Consider the following 16,269-nt stretch of genomic DNA (forward strand, 5'->3'; position numbering starts at 1 on the left):
AGAAAGCTTTCTTTCAAAGTTGTATACAGTATCAATTTTTTTCTTCTAAAAGTATCCATCGTTAACACTCATGTAGTTCTGGGCAGAAATTTTTTATAATTCTTTCAAAATACAATGTTGGAACTTTGTTAACCTTGGTACTCAGAAGCAGAGTGATAACCCTTTCAATTTTCAACAGATGAGAATTCTCTCAATTTTCAGGATGAAGTGTGATGATGTATTTGATATATATATATATATGTAATCTATACAGCACTGATAATGATCATACAAAAGACCCATGGCAAGCATGATCAATCCGGCATTCATGTTTATTATGCAACGAGCCATGCAACATCAAGCATTTATGCAGCTTTTTATGTTGATGTTTTCTGTAGTATCACATTCACAAATCCATATGAATATATTTCATATCTCTTTCAGAATAAAAACATATATATGAATGATATGATTAAATGTATAGAGCTCAATTCAAATTTATAAACTGGAGCTTTCTAATAAAAAAAACCCCATAATACTGTCCTTCAATCAGAATTACAAATTAATCAGGCCAAAAAACTAAAAAAAAAAATACCTCTTTTCTCACCCTGATTCCCAAGATAGACATAGCATTACATGATATAAAAAATCTGTTACATGATTCAATATGTATTTTGCACCTAGATGGAATAAATAATCCAATTATTCTTCTTTGTTTTGGGGGTCTTTTTTTAAAAGAAATTATCAAATAGGATTTTTAAGTTGCAACCCCAACCAAGTTGCCTACTTTCCTCTATTTCTCTACCCATAATGCACCAAGAGCTGTTTCTCATAAACTGTCAGAAAGCTGAATTGTAAGACATCTCAACAAAAGATGATGCAGCATAATTCAATTGTCAATCATCAAGCATGTAGCTGATGTGATGTCTAAGAACTCAGTATCTTTGAGAAACATGGCCCTATCATCTATAAAGCATTTGCATGCATGTTGCTAGTCTTCATTCCAGACTGCTTACCATCAAATTGCCACGAGGGCTTAATTATTGTACTTGACTGTTTAGAAGATGAAGAGGCTGCTAACATAGCAACAGATGGTCATGAAAGATGAAGAAACAAGGAATGGATACTCAGATGATTCAATGCATGTGCCACAAATGAAGTAAGACATATTTTAGAAGAAATTTCTGACCATTTATACCAATGTGTAACATGAAGTAATTATCTAATTTCATTATCATGGTATGTTTATATTCAAGCATGGCAATGAAATGAAAGAAGACAGGAAGACAATTGAGTACAAAGATGAAACAGAGCGTAAAGAATGTCTCACAACACCTAAATTTTATTCATCTCACAATTTGGATTATCAGCATGAAGCTATTTTTTCTTTTATTAATGATTTTCCATAGAATTTCGTCTTTTGAAAATGAACTAATACTTTATAGAAGTTGTTACAATGGTTGAAGTATATCCAAAGAATTTGGTGCTCTATTATAACCATTAAAGTCTGAATTAAGAAAATAATGAACAAGATCGTAGAACAATTCTACTGATGCACAAGGATAATGTTTTTTAAATACAGTTTTGCAAAATCACAAGTTCCAATACCACAGACATCATTTCAAACAACGGACTTCATTTACAGTAATGGACTGAGTTTAAATGGGATAAGGAGAAAGTTGTGACTTGTGATGATTATGTTAAACTTCATATTGGTTTAAAGTGGTACAGTCCGACCTCTCTTATCCGGCCTCCCCTTATCCGGATCTCTCTATTATCCGGACGCACGCTTGCCGAGATTTTTATTTATTATTTTTTTTTAATCTAGTATCGGTACGTGAGGAAATGAGATCTCAATCTAAACTCAATCCTATACATAAATTCACTTTGATTACATATATTTCCCAACATAGTCACCCTACACCAAACATATTTTTCATGAATATATCTCACCCAAATCACTAAAAAAACTTTAGGAATAATAATTTCCAGTAAATCAGGGTGCAGCGCAAACATTTCATCACGTTTGTCTTTTTGCTTTCGCGGGAAAAACAACACATCTCTTGCTAGCTAACTTTAGGCCTCAATACGGACAGCGCCATCTAGCATGTTTGAGCCTACAGTCAGTGTAACAATGGCTGACATCGCGAAGCTGCGATACCCGCCGCGATGATCTAATTTTAAAACTTGGTTTCATCGAGTCATTCTCTTTCTTTCGAGGTATGCTCGATGTATACCTCATTCATTTTAGCAGGTAAATTATCCAAGAGTTTTGGCCATCGATCGATTTAATTTCCATAAAAACAATGCCTATAACTTGCACTGACTCTGCAGTGAATATTGTCTTTACCGTACGCCCACTACAATAGTGTACCGGTAGCTACCGCCGGTGGCCTGGGGAGGCAGTCGGCAGCGCAGCTGTGTGTATTTAATATTGGGTCTCCCAGATCCGGATAAATCCCTTATCCGGATTGGTGCTGGTCCCAACGTGTCCGGATAAGAGAGGTCGGACTGTATAGTGATTATTATCTATGATGCTGAGAGAAGGGGTGGGGGCGAGATGAGGAACACCACCCCCCTCTCCATAACTTTACAACCTCATTTCTATTTTTAGGGAAGTGTTCCTCATCTCGCCCCCCCCCCCTCTCCATAACTTTACAACCTCATTTCTATTTTAAGCAAGTGACATGGAGGGGAACCTCATTAAAATTTGACATTTCAAGGGAGAAGAGGCAAGATTCAAAATATAATACATTATCTGAAATAATACTTAAATTCAGCAATTGCTGGCAACAAATGAAATGAAAAGAAATAGAATGAAATGAGGAGAAATGAGACTTACTGCTGCTCGTAGTTGAGCTCCTATCTTTAGATACATCGCCTGATGAAAGGAGGGCCATTATATCATTCTCAGGTTCTAAATATAAACAGAAAGGGGAAAATATGGAAATATGAATACTTCACATAAAATAGAAGGGTCTATCAACAATATCATAATAGAAGTAACTGAAAATAAGGTGATAAAGCTAGGCCCAAAAAGTAAATATTTGATTTTAACATTTATCAAGATTGATAAAAACTATTGTTGTATATTTTACATATCTAAACACAAAATATTTATGAAGTATTAACAATGAGTAGTAAATGAGCTTACAATTAGAATTTGTTGCTTCATAATGTTTTGAAGAAAAAAAAGGAATTTTGATAGAACAGTAAAAAACACCAAAACATCTTAATACTAGAACAAACTTTTAATAACTTGCCAACGCTTCTTAATCAAATATTGTAACATTAATTAACCATACCAAAGTAGATTCATTACAAAATACGAATATCAAAACAAATAAATAAAATCAATTCATGAATCCACCATTTTCTGGAATGAAAAAATGACAGTGAAAATTCCACTTTATTTATTTACAGTGAACCTTTTAGCATAATCCACAAATCTCTCTCTTGCACACTGCTTATGTTTGACTTACCAATCATGTGATATCTTGATGTATTTTTTTTTAATTAGCAGATACTAATAACAATCGGTACAATAAAAAGTTATTCAGTAAAATTATTTTTATTCTACATGCATATTTTTAATGTGAAAACATTCCATAGTGTTACCATGACTACATACACAACAGCATGCACCCATCTAAAAATATTGAAAAATGTGTATCAGTATTCAGAAACCACTTCGCAATCGTGAATGAAAACATACAAGATTTTCATTAAAAAGTTCCATTTTAAGTCATACAGATGAATTATACCAATATGAAATTGTATGTAAATAAACATTTCACTAATTATGAACCTATTTGAAAGGAAAAAAATAATGATGTATAAACGTGTATGTCAGAAAGTGATACAACACTGACCAAACAACCCACTCATATCTTACAAATAAATCAAGTTACCAAATCAAAATAAAAAAAACCCATCTTTATTCAAAACGGTTTCCCATAATGAAAGTCATCATTCACATTATCATGAGGAATAAATGCAAAAAAAAATTGAGACAAAAAAAAAGGAGTGGACAGACAATAATTCAAAATTCCAAGAATGAGTGATAACACCTGTGATGGTGAAATTAAATTGAATGATAGATGAAATTGAATGATGACTGATGAATAATTGCATTATTTCACTCACGTGGTTGACAAATGAGATTGCTCAGGTGTTCAATGAACAGAGTATCACTCTCTTCTCTCAGTTTAAGACTAGAACGTCGTCTAGTCATGTCTATACGATTATCATCTTTTTCATCATTGTCTGCCTCATAGTCGGTGTCAGAGTTCAGTTCATCATCAGAAGCAGGTTGGATAATAATCAATGGATCACTAACTGAAATATTGCCTGAATCAATGTTGTTATGTGTAGTTGGTTGTGATTGGTCAGTTTCATCTGGAGTCATAAAGTGTACATGCTTCTGAATTTGGTGTGTGCGATATTCTTCGAAATTGATAAGGTCAAAATGGGAATCGTGATCAACGTTTAGCACTGTATCAGATATTGTTGAGATATCAAAACAAGTTTGTAATTGTTTCATTTCATCTGAAGGCGAATAATGCTTTTTGTGAGCCATTATGTTGACCTCGGGGTATTTGCTAATGAATGTCCAGAAATAAGGGTCTGTAAGGTTGCAGTCTGGGTAATCATTTGACTCTACAATCATTTGTAATTGGTCAATTTCATCTCCACTTGAAAAATGAAGAAGTCCTCTTCTCTTACAAGATGCGGGAGACTGTTGGTTTGCTACATTGGTCTCTGGAGTACAGTTCATTACTTGCAAGGAATTAAACAATGTCATGTTACTGTCAGGGTCAAAGTCTGCATCTGAAGTGGTTTGTGATTGGTCAATTTCATCTCTATACACAAAGTGAACACGTTCTTTCCTTTTGTGTGCATGGAATGCTTTTGAATGAAGAGGTGTGAAAGTAGAAAGGGGGAAAAATATGCAAATCTTTTATTGGACAATTCACCACTGGGAACCTTCATGAAATTAATCCTAGAGGATTTGAATAAAAAGATTAGATTATTCCAAGTGAAGTGAAGGAGGCTAAAATAATTCTCGATTAGCACATCTAAGGTAGATGTGAAATTACCAAATATTGGAATAATTAAGAATACAAACATTTTATGTTGATATTACTGTAGGCCTACATATCCCAAGTTTGAAGTTTCCAGTAAGCAACTGAACATTGTTCACATTTTGAAACTTTAGAATATAAGTTGTACAGTAACAACCCCATCTAGATCTACATGGTGGTGTCCACCAAAGGGCGGCTTCACTGGATACCTTCCTGATGGGAAACTCTTAAAGACAACAATTCACCCAGCTTGCGAGTTGTCCACAATGACTGTAATGACCACAATAGACATACTAAAATATACTGGTCGTTGTCAACAAAGGGGTTGTAAAGTTGCCACACTGAACCAGTAAGTGAATATTGTCAAGATAGCTTGAGGGTTTACAGAAATACATGCTAAAACTTACATACAGTGGTTATCACGAACTTGTTAGAAAATAGTAAATGTTCAGAGCAATTTTCTTAAGAATACAGAGCATACCGGTATTCCACAATTATATCAAAAATACAAAATTTACACACTGGCAAATATTCATAATTAAACAATTATCCACTTTTTCATGACTTCACGGGGGAAAGAGATGCAAAGTTATCAAGTGAAATAGGGATAAAATGGAAGAACCGTGATGTTAACACCCATGCAGTGCTGTATCCTGTTAATTCTAGAGTAAGTTAGTACAAACTGGGAGGAAAAAACATGTCTCATTCAAGTTAATACACAGTTATCATAATGACCTGGAAAAGTGTAAAATCATTATTGAATAAGAATCATATTAAAAGTGTAAGGTGTATCATGCAGTACATGACACTTGAAAAATCACAATTATTATCAACAATCCATGTGAGAGTCCACACTGAACATGCGATTCAACGCAAGTTATCTCAACACGTGACATGCTCTCGTACCCTTCTTGGTAGTCGTAGGTGACTTCGTTGTCGGTGACTTGACAGACTCGATGGAGGTCGAGCGACGGTACGATCGAGGAGTGACGTTTTGGCTATACGATGATGAGGAGGGGGAGGAGGGGGAAGTGGGGGATCGTGGTACATTGACCACAGATGTAGTATCTCCTATAATTAGGGTATTGGTCAATGGGGTAGGAGGCAAATAAAGAATATCAGTATATGTACATACAAAATTTTTGTCTAGATGGTATCAAGAAGTTATGCTTTAAAAAAAAAAGGTAAAATGTTTATAATAGTCTACATCTTCAATTGTATTACTTTTAGCTATTCAATGTATTGAGAAGAGTTTGAAATTCAATCAAATAGAACACTATACATAATATTTCTGTGAATATTTAACATACAATTACTTGTGAATAAAAATTAAAAAGTATACCTCGCTAATCATTTTACAAGATCGCAAGCCTACTTAACCCAACCAGTATCACGAGTGGACATTTCATTAGTGAATTCTTAACATTCTTCATGTCCATGTAGATTATATTCAAATGATTTGCTTTTTCAATACTTTTATGTTGAGAAGCATACATTGCTTGCCTTTCAGAAAACAACCCTCAAGTAATTTCTGCCCTGAAAATGTTAACATTCATGCATGGTCATTCCGTTCATAGCAGGTGCATAAAAGAGTCAGCTCATCTTATAAGACAGTGATACAAACATTCCTGCATACCCAATCTCGATAGCCTATCACTCCTGTACGACGAATAGGAGGATGACGGCTGATCGGTGGACGCTGAACGTCGCACCGAATCTCGGCTGCTCGAGTACGGCGTGTAACTACTCGTCCTTTCTTCATCGATTGAAGGTTCGGCTTTTCGTCAGAAGCAGTTAGAAGAGCGAGAAAAACATGCAGTTCAAGATGCATTAAACAACCATAAGCATATTTCATGAACCTCTCTTTTTTAACTTGTAACTAACATTGCAGTTTTGTAGAAAATTCCCAGATATATTTGCTCATTCAACACTCCAGTATCAGCTCATGTTAAGTGTTCCCTTTATTGGGACATTCCCAGTATCCAAATAATAGGCTTATCATTTCTGACAACCATTTTTTTTTTGCACATTCCCTTTGCAAAATTGAAAATGTTGGATAGTTTCTTTAATGGTGAGAAGTGAAAACACTCATGTGCTTTGTCTACAATTGAGACTATTATCTACTGCTATTTAACGGTGCTGATTCTAATTCTACATTGATCGTTTGTTTGCTCCTATTTCTACAACATTGCTACTGACCAACCATGCAGTGAGAAGTGTTGTGCAAATTTTGGATTTTCATCAAAGAATTTGATCGCAAATCCTGATTATATTTCAACTGACAGAAGACAACTGCCGTTTATAACATTACATTCAGCTTAATATTCATTCAACAGAGTACTTCATCTATTAAGACAAATCATTTAATATATGTAAGATTTGTGGATATGATCTTTTGCATCATATATAGAGCTTTCTCAAACTTATAAACAATAGAATTATATCATGTTAGAACATTGCTAGATTCCAGCCATTTTGATATAGTGCTGTGTTGATTACAAGCAAATAGCATAAGTGTACATCCAGTTTTATAAGTTCATTCACATATCCCCCTCAATCAAAAATAAAAATATAAATCTATGTTATAAATCTATGTAATGAATTTTAAATAAAAGATGTTAGATGCCCACCAGGTCGGGATGATACACTGCTTTTTCTTGAAGAAGGCTCGTACGACGATGAAGAACGACGGTATTCACGGTTTGTTCGGGAATAGGAGTCTAAAAATGGGATGAAAGTTATTTAGTAAGTCAGTGATATACACACTCATGGAATAATAATAAAGATAAACACTTTTCTGAATTAAAGTAAAAAACAAAATAAAACAGAAAATAGAAAAGTGAAAAAATTAAATGAATTCTATGATATGAATTTGAAAAAGATTGCTTAAATCATCAGAAGATACTTGTCTTCACTTCGAATGAGTTCACACTGAAAAGTCTGCTCTCACTCAAAAGTAAGCACAGTAAAATGGAATGTACATGATAAATGATTACAGATGGAAGATTGAAATATTCTATATTCCTATGAATGTAGAACAGAAGTCTGGAGTCAAATTTTAAAGACTCAAGATATTCACCCTAGAATAATTAAAATGGTTGAGGAGAAAAAACAATAATGATCAACTAATTTCTGCTAACAGCTGATGCTGTAATCTACTTTTAATATTTTCATTACAAGATTGATAATTGTGATATCTTATAAAGCACTGAATATAATTTAATTCATCAAAATATTAAGGGCACACACAACATGCACTTGTACCATTTGTTGAACTGGAGCTGTATTTATCCCTATCCGTCCCCCTGTCCGTACCTCTCTCTGCCCGCCTATCGGTATAACTACTCTCTGAGCTCCTGTTTCTGGTAGAACTACTATCTGTCCTCCCATCACCATAACTCCTTTCCGTACCCCTAGAGCTGGAGCGAGGGGTGGTGGAGGAGGTGTAAGAGGTAGATGGGGGTGTAGAGGTTACCCCTGTAGGGGGCTTGGAGGTAACGGAGGAGCTCCTGGTGGTTACAGGGTGCTTCTGTCTTGGGAGTGTGGCATACGGGGAACTGGCTAACTCTCCCGGGCAGTAAGGGATCCCTGTTAGGGGTAGGCAGGGTATGGTATTTGGAATGTTGGAGTACAATTTGGAGGTATAAGGGGAAAAAAGGATTAATAACAAGGGAGGGGGATAATGATTAAATGTAACAGATGAAATTAAGGTATGATGCAGAGTCAAGCAGGAGAGGAAAGGTTGAGTGATTTGGAGTGGGAAAAAGAAAACAAAAGGATTGTTGAAGTAAAATGGCATTTTTATCCCTGGAGTAATGATTTATTATATTCATTGCAAATTAAGCACACATAAAAAAAAGGAGCTCTCCCATCAATTTGGGCCGGCGTGGCTTAGAATAAATATAAATAAATGATTCTAAAAAAAGGGTTGGTAAATAAACAATATAAAAAAATTATACAATTTACAATTAATACAATTTTTTTATATCTTTCACACACCTATAGAAACATTAATAACTAAAATCTACTCACTTTTATCATTCCAATTAAATTGTGTAATCATGTATGACATTTGAAATATATGAATAAAACAGAGCATATGTATGAAATTGCTCTCCAAATATTAAAATGCGGACGTGGCTGTAAAATATAGAAATGATACAATCTGAAGGACACCATGCACTTGAGAACTAACACCCACACACACTGCAAAAGAATGGACAAAAATATAAATGAACGAAATAATTATTTGGCAAAATCTGATGCAAAACACTTTCAACAATGTATAAACTAATTATTCTTTTTCATAATATATACAGAAGACGGTAATAAATCAACCACAAGATGTTATGGATTCCATGCAGGCACTTCAGAAGACTTTGCGATTGGTCCTTCTGCGTTGACAGGTATCAAGTTTTGTTCTGCAAACTGCCGTCGAATGAAACAAATTACTGGTACTCTATCAACATTGATAACTGCAACAAAACCATGCTTTCTAACCACTCGAACATCTACTGCAAGTCACACATCTGTCAACTAATGAGTGGATATTCAAAATTACTCTCGGCAGCAACCATCACAAATGTATCTAAAATATCTGGATTGATCATTTCATTCTAAATCAGAAGCTAGAACTCCACAACAAAGAGAGACTAACTAATCCACTTGTGATGAGGGATTTCGTTATAAAATCCATGAAAACTGCAAAAACCAAGACATTAAGAAATCAGGCATAACCACACTACAGCAACCTGTCCATAACTCACATGTAGTGGGCAGCAGACCCCAATGTGTCCTCCGCAAGATGGGTTCAGGGTTAGCCAGGCGAGCCCATTCTAGAAAGGGTTTCAGGGGGTACAGTCGTGAGGATTGTGACTTATACGAAGATAGTGCATATAATTGATTACATACCACCTCAACGAAGAGGTGACCTCGTGTATTGTGAGTGGTTTTCCAATAAACAAAATAGAGTTGTATACACTAATAGGGAAAGGGAGATCCACAACTTGGTACAACATTAAGAATGATAATTTGAAATAAAATTTACTTGTGGTGCTCATGAACATTGCAGAAAGAGGTACAGGAAAATATATGATGTTATTCTTGTGCCAAACAAAAGAATGTGTTAATGTAATACATTCATTTACAAACAGATGATAAACGCTTGAGGGTTTGCATACAACATAAACCAAAGGGAATCCTTCATAAGAGGACATAGATAGAACCGGAGGGGCACCTTTTGCATGACGCACCCCTCCATTGTCCAAGACGCCCTTCTGTCATCTCTGATACTATTATGTATTAATTCATACATATACTACATCTTGTATACATTCATGTTGTAAAGTATATGTTGTAAATGTATTTTTCCTTTCTGAAAATGATTTATTTATAAGACATTTTTTTCGCAAGTACAAAGTATTGTCTTTTTATAATTTGACACTTAACAACACTGGATTGACAGCACATAGTAACTTACTGTCAGCACTAGTATCTCCATAGAGAATGGATGATGAATCAGCTATAGGGAGGAATGAAAGATTGAAAATATACATGAGCAGAAGAAAGAAACCATGAGTAGAGCATATAAAGATCTTGAATTAACAGAGAATGTAGAAAATTGTATTTTGTATTAGAGATTTACTTCAGATTTACTAAGCAACTGAGAAGGAAAGTTACTTTTCAACAGCCTTCGTTAAACTCACATTATATGATAATACATATCATCACAAAGCAGTCATTCAAAATTAGAAAAGAATTGAAATAGATTTATGGAACTTGTATTTGAGTGCTCACATTCACGTTCCACTACTCTATGAATCAAACAACTACTTGGATATTTCATGTACATAGAATGAGACTCTTTAATAAAAATAAAACTTACAATTGATATTCTCACTTGACATTCCCCACAAACCTTGAAGAAAAAAAGAAATAAGAATTATTAAACAGTAATTTAAGAGAAGACTGATCATTCAGGCCAAAAAATCCTCTTCTTCACTTCCAAACTCCAAGCAGAGCAGACGAGTTTACAGATCAAATAAATGAATATAATGGATGAACGTCAGGGTCAAATCCATGCTTAATTTAAATACTTGTAATTTCAGACAAAATATATTTCAATCGTATATGATAAAGGTAATATCTAACCATGCTTATATGAAATCTTTGATAAATGGTAATGGCTATTGAGGTCATGTATAATGACATGATTAAACAATGGAAATGGCATAATTGAAAGAAAACATGGCTTTATTTCAAAGGGAATGTGTTTGGGAAGGGTAATGGGATCATGATTAAATCATTTTGCAACATTTTGCCTCGCTTATGAATTTTCTTACTCTATTTTATTTAATTGGTTTCCTGTCCAACAAAATGCATTGAGGTCTCTCTCGCAAACGTCTGGAACAGAAACAGTTTCTGATTGTGGTTTTGAACTAAGAACTCACTTTTAGGCTTTTCCTTGACGGTAACATCTTCTTCAGAGGTTGAGGTCTCGTCTCCTTCATCATCATCCTCATCCTCTTCCTCATCTGGAGTTGGTCCACTCTGGCTACCACTCCTAAGGATCATCAGCAGATCATCCATGTTGTTGTCCTTCTGGGTGTGACGTCTGAAAAGCTCTGGTTCCTTGTCGACTTCCTCAAGGGTCTCTTCACATTTGGTCGAGTACTCATCCTTGTTCTTGTCTTCTTCCTCCTCTTCTTCTTCTTCCTCCTCCTCCCCCTCTCCCACCTCTTCTGCATTCTCCTCTTCTTCCTCCTCTTCATCATACATCTCATCAAGGTTCTGTCCACAGATTTCACAGATGTGTCCCTTCACTTCTTCTTCCTCTTCCTCTTCTTCTTCCTCCTCTTCTGCATCGTTTGTTGCATCCAAGCCACCCTTCAAGAATGCCATGATGTCTTCCTCTTTATCAATCTTCTTCTCTTCAACATCTTTTTTCTTCTTCCTTGGCCAAGTGCCAAAATCAGTCTCATCCTTCCCTTTCTTCTTCTCTCCTCCCTTTCCGTTCTTACGCTCAATCGTCCCATTTTTCGTGTGTTCCCCGGGACACCTGTGTTTGTGATCTTTGGTCTTGAAGTTCCTTGGTAATGAAACACCTCCTGTAAGCAGCGTCATCAAGTCATCTTCCTTCTCATTGGCAAAGATTTTATTATTCATGGTTCTTTGCGACCTTCCCCTTCCTTTGCCTTTGAGGCTTCCATTCTCGATCTTGTCATTCTCCTGACCTTTCTCTTTACCATCCTCCCTATTTAACTCGTGTTTCTTCTCAACCTCGGCATTCAGCTTCGGCTCATCTATGGTTTGGTCTTTTAGATTCTCTTGTTTAGTCTCATCTTTCCTTGATTCTTCAGCAGACTTGTCGCTTGTTTCATCAGGTTTAATATCATTGGTTTCCTCCACAATCTGTTCTTCCTCCTTAGTGATGCTCACCATGGCCTTGATGCTTCTTCGCCTCTCAACGGGCTTCTTTGACGATCCCCCTTTAGAACCCTTACCACTCTCCACTTTGGTCTCATTCTCTTTTTCTACATTCCTCATCTCTCTATCCTTTCCAGCAGCATCAACATTCTGTTCATTCGTTGGTCTCTTCAAAGTAATGCTTGCTGCATCCTCTGTCTTTTCGGCAGCTTTCTCTTCTACCCTTTTATCAGCAGGACTGTCCGTTTCTCTTGGTCTACCAGATGTTTCCTTTCGATCCTCTAGTTCTTTTGTTTCTTCAGGTTTAGTAGCCTTACGAGTCCTTGTAACCACCACTGAGTGGTTCAGTTCATTGCCATTCTCAACCGGCCCTCCAGAGTTTGTATCCTTGTTTTTCGACCCCGACGATGACCCTCCTCGGAGCAACGCCATGATGTCATCCCCATCGTCCTCATCCTTCTTCTTCTGCCGTGGATTCTGTGCCTTCCTCTCGTACTGTTTCCGCCTCCTTGCAGGGGAGGGCCAGGTTCCATAGTTCTCATCCTCCCCATTCTCTTTGCCTGATTCCGCCTTAATCACCGGCCTGAGACGATCTTGAGAGGATGGAATGGAAGATGAATGAATACCATGATGAAATGAGACTGGGGTGTGGGGTAGTGAAGTGAACTGAAGGAACCACTGCACACCATGCTTCCATTAAAATGTGACTCAACAGTAAACCATATTCCAAACAAGCACTGGATAGCATTTATCATCCAACAAGTGACTATTCTTCATGCTTAATGTTCTAAGATTTCAAAATTTATAGAGAATCATGGCACACTGTTTAAACTTATCAACTTGTACAATGTAAACAAACTATACTACCACTCCAGGCACAATATTTCAGTGTGGTTAATCATTTACAAGAACATACTGAAAAAAACAACAATAACATAAATCTACATTATTAGATTTATAATGGCATGTTTTAGTATTGATGAACTCTTCAGTATCTATCTAACAGAATGCTAGTTTGTGTTAGTTCTTCTTTTATAATAATCCCTCCCTTATACAGATGAACACACATAAGGACCTTATACACACTCAAACTGATTATTATTATTATTATTTGTTTGGCGTCACCTGTGCCTGGGAGGCGAAAAGCGAACTGAATCATTATGACCCGCAGGTCCCTCCTCCCGATATAACTGATTTGGGGGAATGCAGGTGGACCACTACACCGGGGTTCTCTTCTTTAACATCATGCATTTAATTTGTCGGATTATACTTCACCTCAAAGTGAAGAAAAAAATTAAGTAAGAATTCAAGTACAAGGTGAAAAATATGCCGTATATGGTATTAAATATGTATGTATGAAACACACCATGCAAGGTACCAGAAGCAAGGAATGTCACAGGAATTTCATGATTTTTTTTTAATTTATGAAATTTGCTCCAAGATTTTTCTTCAAATATAAAGATTCATCTATATGCAAAAAATCAAATTTTGACCGTGATTTGAGTTTGGGGTCCAATTCCTGCATCCTGTACCACATGAACACACATTCAATACCTCCACCAGAGCTGTAATCCTTTGGGTCGTCATGGCAACATATATCTTCCGGTGGGGATCCCCCTTGATCCACATTTATTTCTCCATCTTCATCTTTAATTTCTCCCTCTGCATCAATATTTTGGTCTTCAGTTTTGTCATCTTCATCATCTTTATTACTGTCGTCATTGTACTCCTCATCACCATCATCTGCCTCTTCAACTTGATCTTTATCATCTCCTCCCTCTTCATGAAGAGGATGTGTAACTTCATCCTTATGATCAGATGAATTCTGATCAAGATTATCTTCATCCTCTTTAGGAATATCTTCTTCCTTTTCTTTGTTGCCATGACAACTACCAGGATCACACTCCTGGTGATCGGTTCCCTTTTCCTGACTCTCCCCTTCCATGCTCTCTACGTGCTCTACTGCATTCTTGGTAATATGCTGGTCATCGGGCGACCATGGCGGCTTGGAGGCAAGGCCATCTGTTGGACTTGTTGCCAAGACGACAGAAGGTGACATTGGTCCACGCATAACAAAATCACAATCATCATTAGCATTGCTGTCATCTGCGCAACCAATGCAATTCAAATAAAGAAATAAACATGAATAAACAAAATAAAATAAGTAAATAAATCATACATTCAATAAATCCTACTGCTTTCCACAAAGTCCAATAACAATCTACAGCATGCTTAAAGGGCTGTACATAATATCAGTGCAGAAATAGATCAACCTTCGAGCATATCTTAACAGCTATTTATTTTCAAAAGTACACCTTCGAGCATATCTTAACAGCTATTTGCAAAAGTACATGCCTGTAGATGCAGTTTATCAAAATCTGTATTTGTGACAACTACATTCATCTCATGCTAATATATTCTTTATCCCTATATTCATACTAATCAGACATTAAATATGGGCTGATAAAAAAACCGGTCCTGGAAGAGTTATAAGGAAGTACAACAGTTGTTTGTATTTGAATAAACGGTATCATAACACTATCACCTTCACACCTATAGAAATATGAATATTATTAATGTCTTGTCAATACTAACAATGAATTCCAAAATTTGATATTGGAAAAATGAAGATATTCAACTCCAAAAGAGTTTAAGTTCAGCCTAATTGTCATAGAAATAAATTCCAAAAGATTATTGCAATAGTACCCATATCAGGAATTTATCCACCTGAGATATTGTTCATATCATTACCATCAAAAACAAAAACTAAGTTTGCATTAATTTATGAAATTCTCCTTGACAAGTGACTTTACTTTGTCCTAAAATCTTTTAAATGTTCGTATTTTATGTTTTGCTTGGATAACCTTATACTGCCATATCAATTACAAGCAGAAGAATAACAATCACACAGCACGCCAAACTTACTGCGAGATGATGATTGGTTGGTTGAAGATTCTGACGACTGATTCTTTTCATTTCTAAGAGGATCTTTGGTTTCAACATTTACGATCACAGAGATACAAAACAAAGAAAACATAAACACTTTTTTAAACAACCTTTTAAAAAATCAATATCAAAACCATTTTTTTAAATGTATAATTGCTTCAATCAAAGAAAATAAGTATAATCATATAGCCCTTTTGCTCCCTGACCAAGAACTTGATTAATATTCTTACGATTAATATTTACATTTTGTAATCATTATAAGGTCTTGAAATGAAAGGGATTATCTGGTAAATATGATATCAATAAAAAGATTTACAAACAAAATCTTTGTACAGCAAAATATATTGGAAATTTGATAATTTTTTCTCTCTTTTACAACATTGTGATTTATTAATAAAAAATGTATGTTGAACATGGACTATACCACCAAAACTGGATAGCAAGAATTGTACATCATATTTTATACAATCAAGAACAAAATCATCAGTATTGATAAAGACATTCAATCAAAGGGAAAATTCAATGAAGGATACGAAATGAAGAACCACACAAATCTACTCACAGTACACCATACCAAGCCGGTAGCCAACCCATGCTGACAGATATTAAAGTGAAGGCAACACAGATTCAAGCAAAAAGTCCAAGATAAGAAACAGATCATGCATAATGCTTAACATAGTGCTTTATTCTGTTCTTTCAAATACGATTTGTACTTGAAGTATCATATGGTGGTCAAGACCAAATTCTTTTTATGATATAGTTTTTTGAATTATTCATTCATTTAAATAATTTTATACCTGAAACTGTATGATGGGGAACGTGATAATATTTCCCC

General features: G+C 35.5%; 1 protein-coding gene across 1 annotated transcript in view; it reads right to left on the reverse strand.

Annotated features, from left to right (window-relative positions):
• LOC121409733 (dentin sialophosphoprotein-like) overlaps window positions 1-16,269 on the reverse strand; it is a 137,247-nt gene that overhangs the window by 21,322 nt on the left and 99,656 nt on the right. Inside the window, exons 13-22 of the mRNA XM_041601640.1 lie at window positions 15,414-15,476; window positions 11,513-13,081; window positions 10,948-10,980; window positions 10,543-10,584; window positions 9,830-9,898; window positions 8,328-8,651; window positions 7,694-7,783; window positions 5,970-6,134; window positions 2,822-2,896; window positions 996-1,055 (exon numbers count right to left, since the gene is read on the reverse strand). Coding sequence (XP_041457574.1) covers window positions 996-1,055; window positions 2,822-2,896; window positions 5,970-6,134; window positions 7,694-7,783; window positions 8,328-8,651; window positions 9,830-9,898; window positions 10,543-10,584; window positions 10,948-10,980; window positions 11,513-13,081; window positions 15,414-15,476 — 2,490 coding nt within the window. The remainder of the gene's footprint in view (window positions 1-995; window positions 1,056-2,821; window positions 2,897-5,969; window positions 6,135-7,693; window positions 7,784-8,327; window positions 8,652-9,829; window positions 9,899-10,542; window positions 10,585-10,947; window positions 10,981-11,512; window positions 13,082-15,413; window positions 15,477-16,269) is intronic.

The sequence above is a fragment of the Lytechinus variegatus genome, chromosome 2 (genome assembly GCF_018143015.1).
Source record: "Lytechinus variegatus isolate NC3 chromosome 2, Lvar_3.0, whole genome shotgun sequence".
Classification (NCBI taxonomy): Eukaryota; Metazoa; Echinodermata; class Echinoidea; order Temnopleuroida; family Toxopneustidae; genus Lytechinus; species Lytechinus variegatus.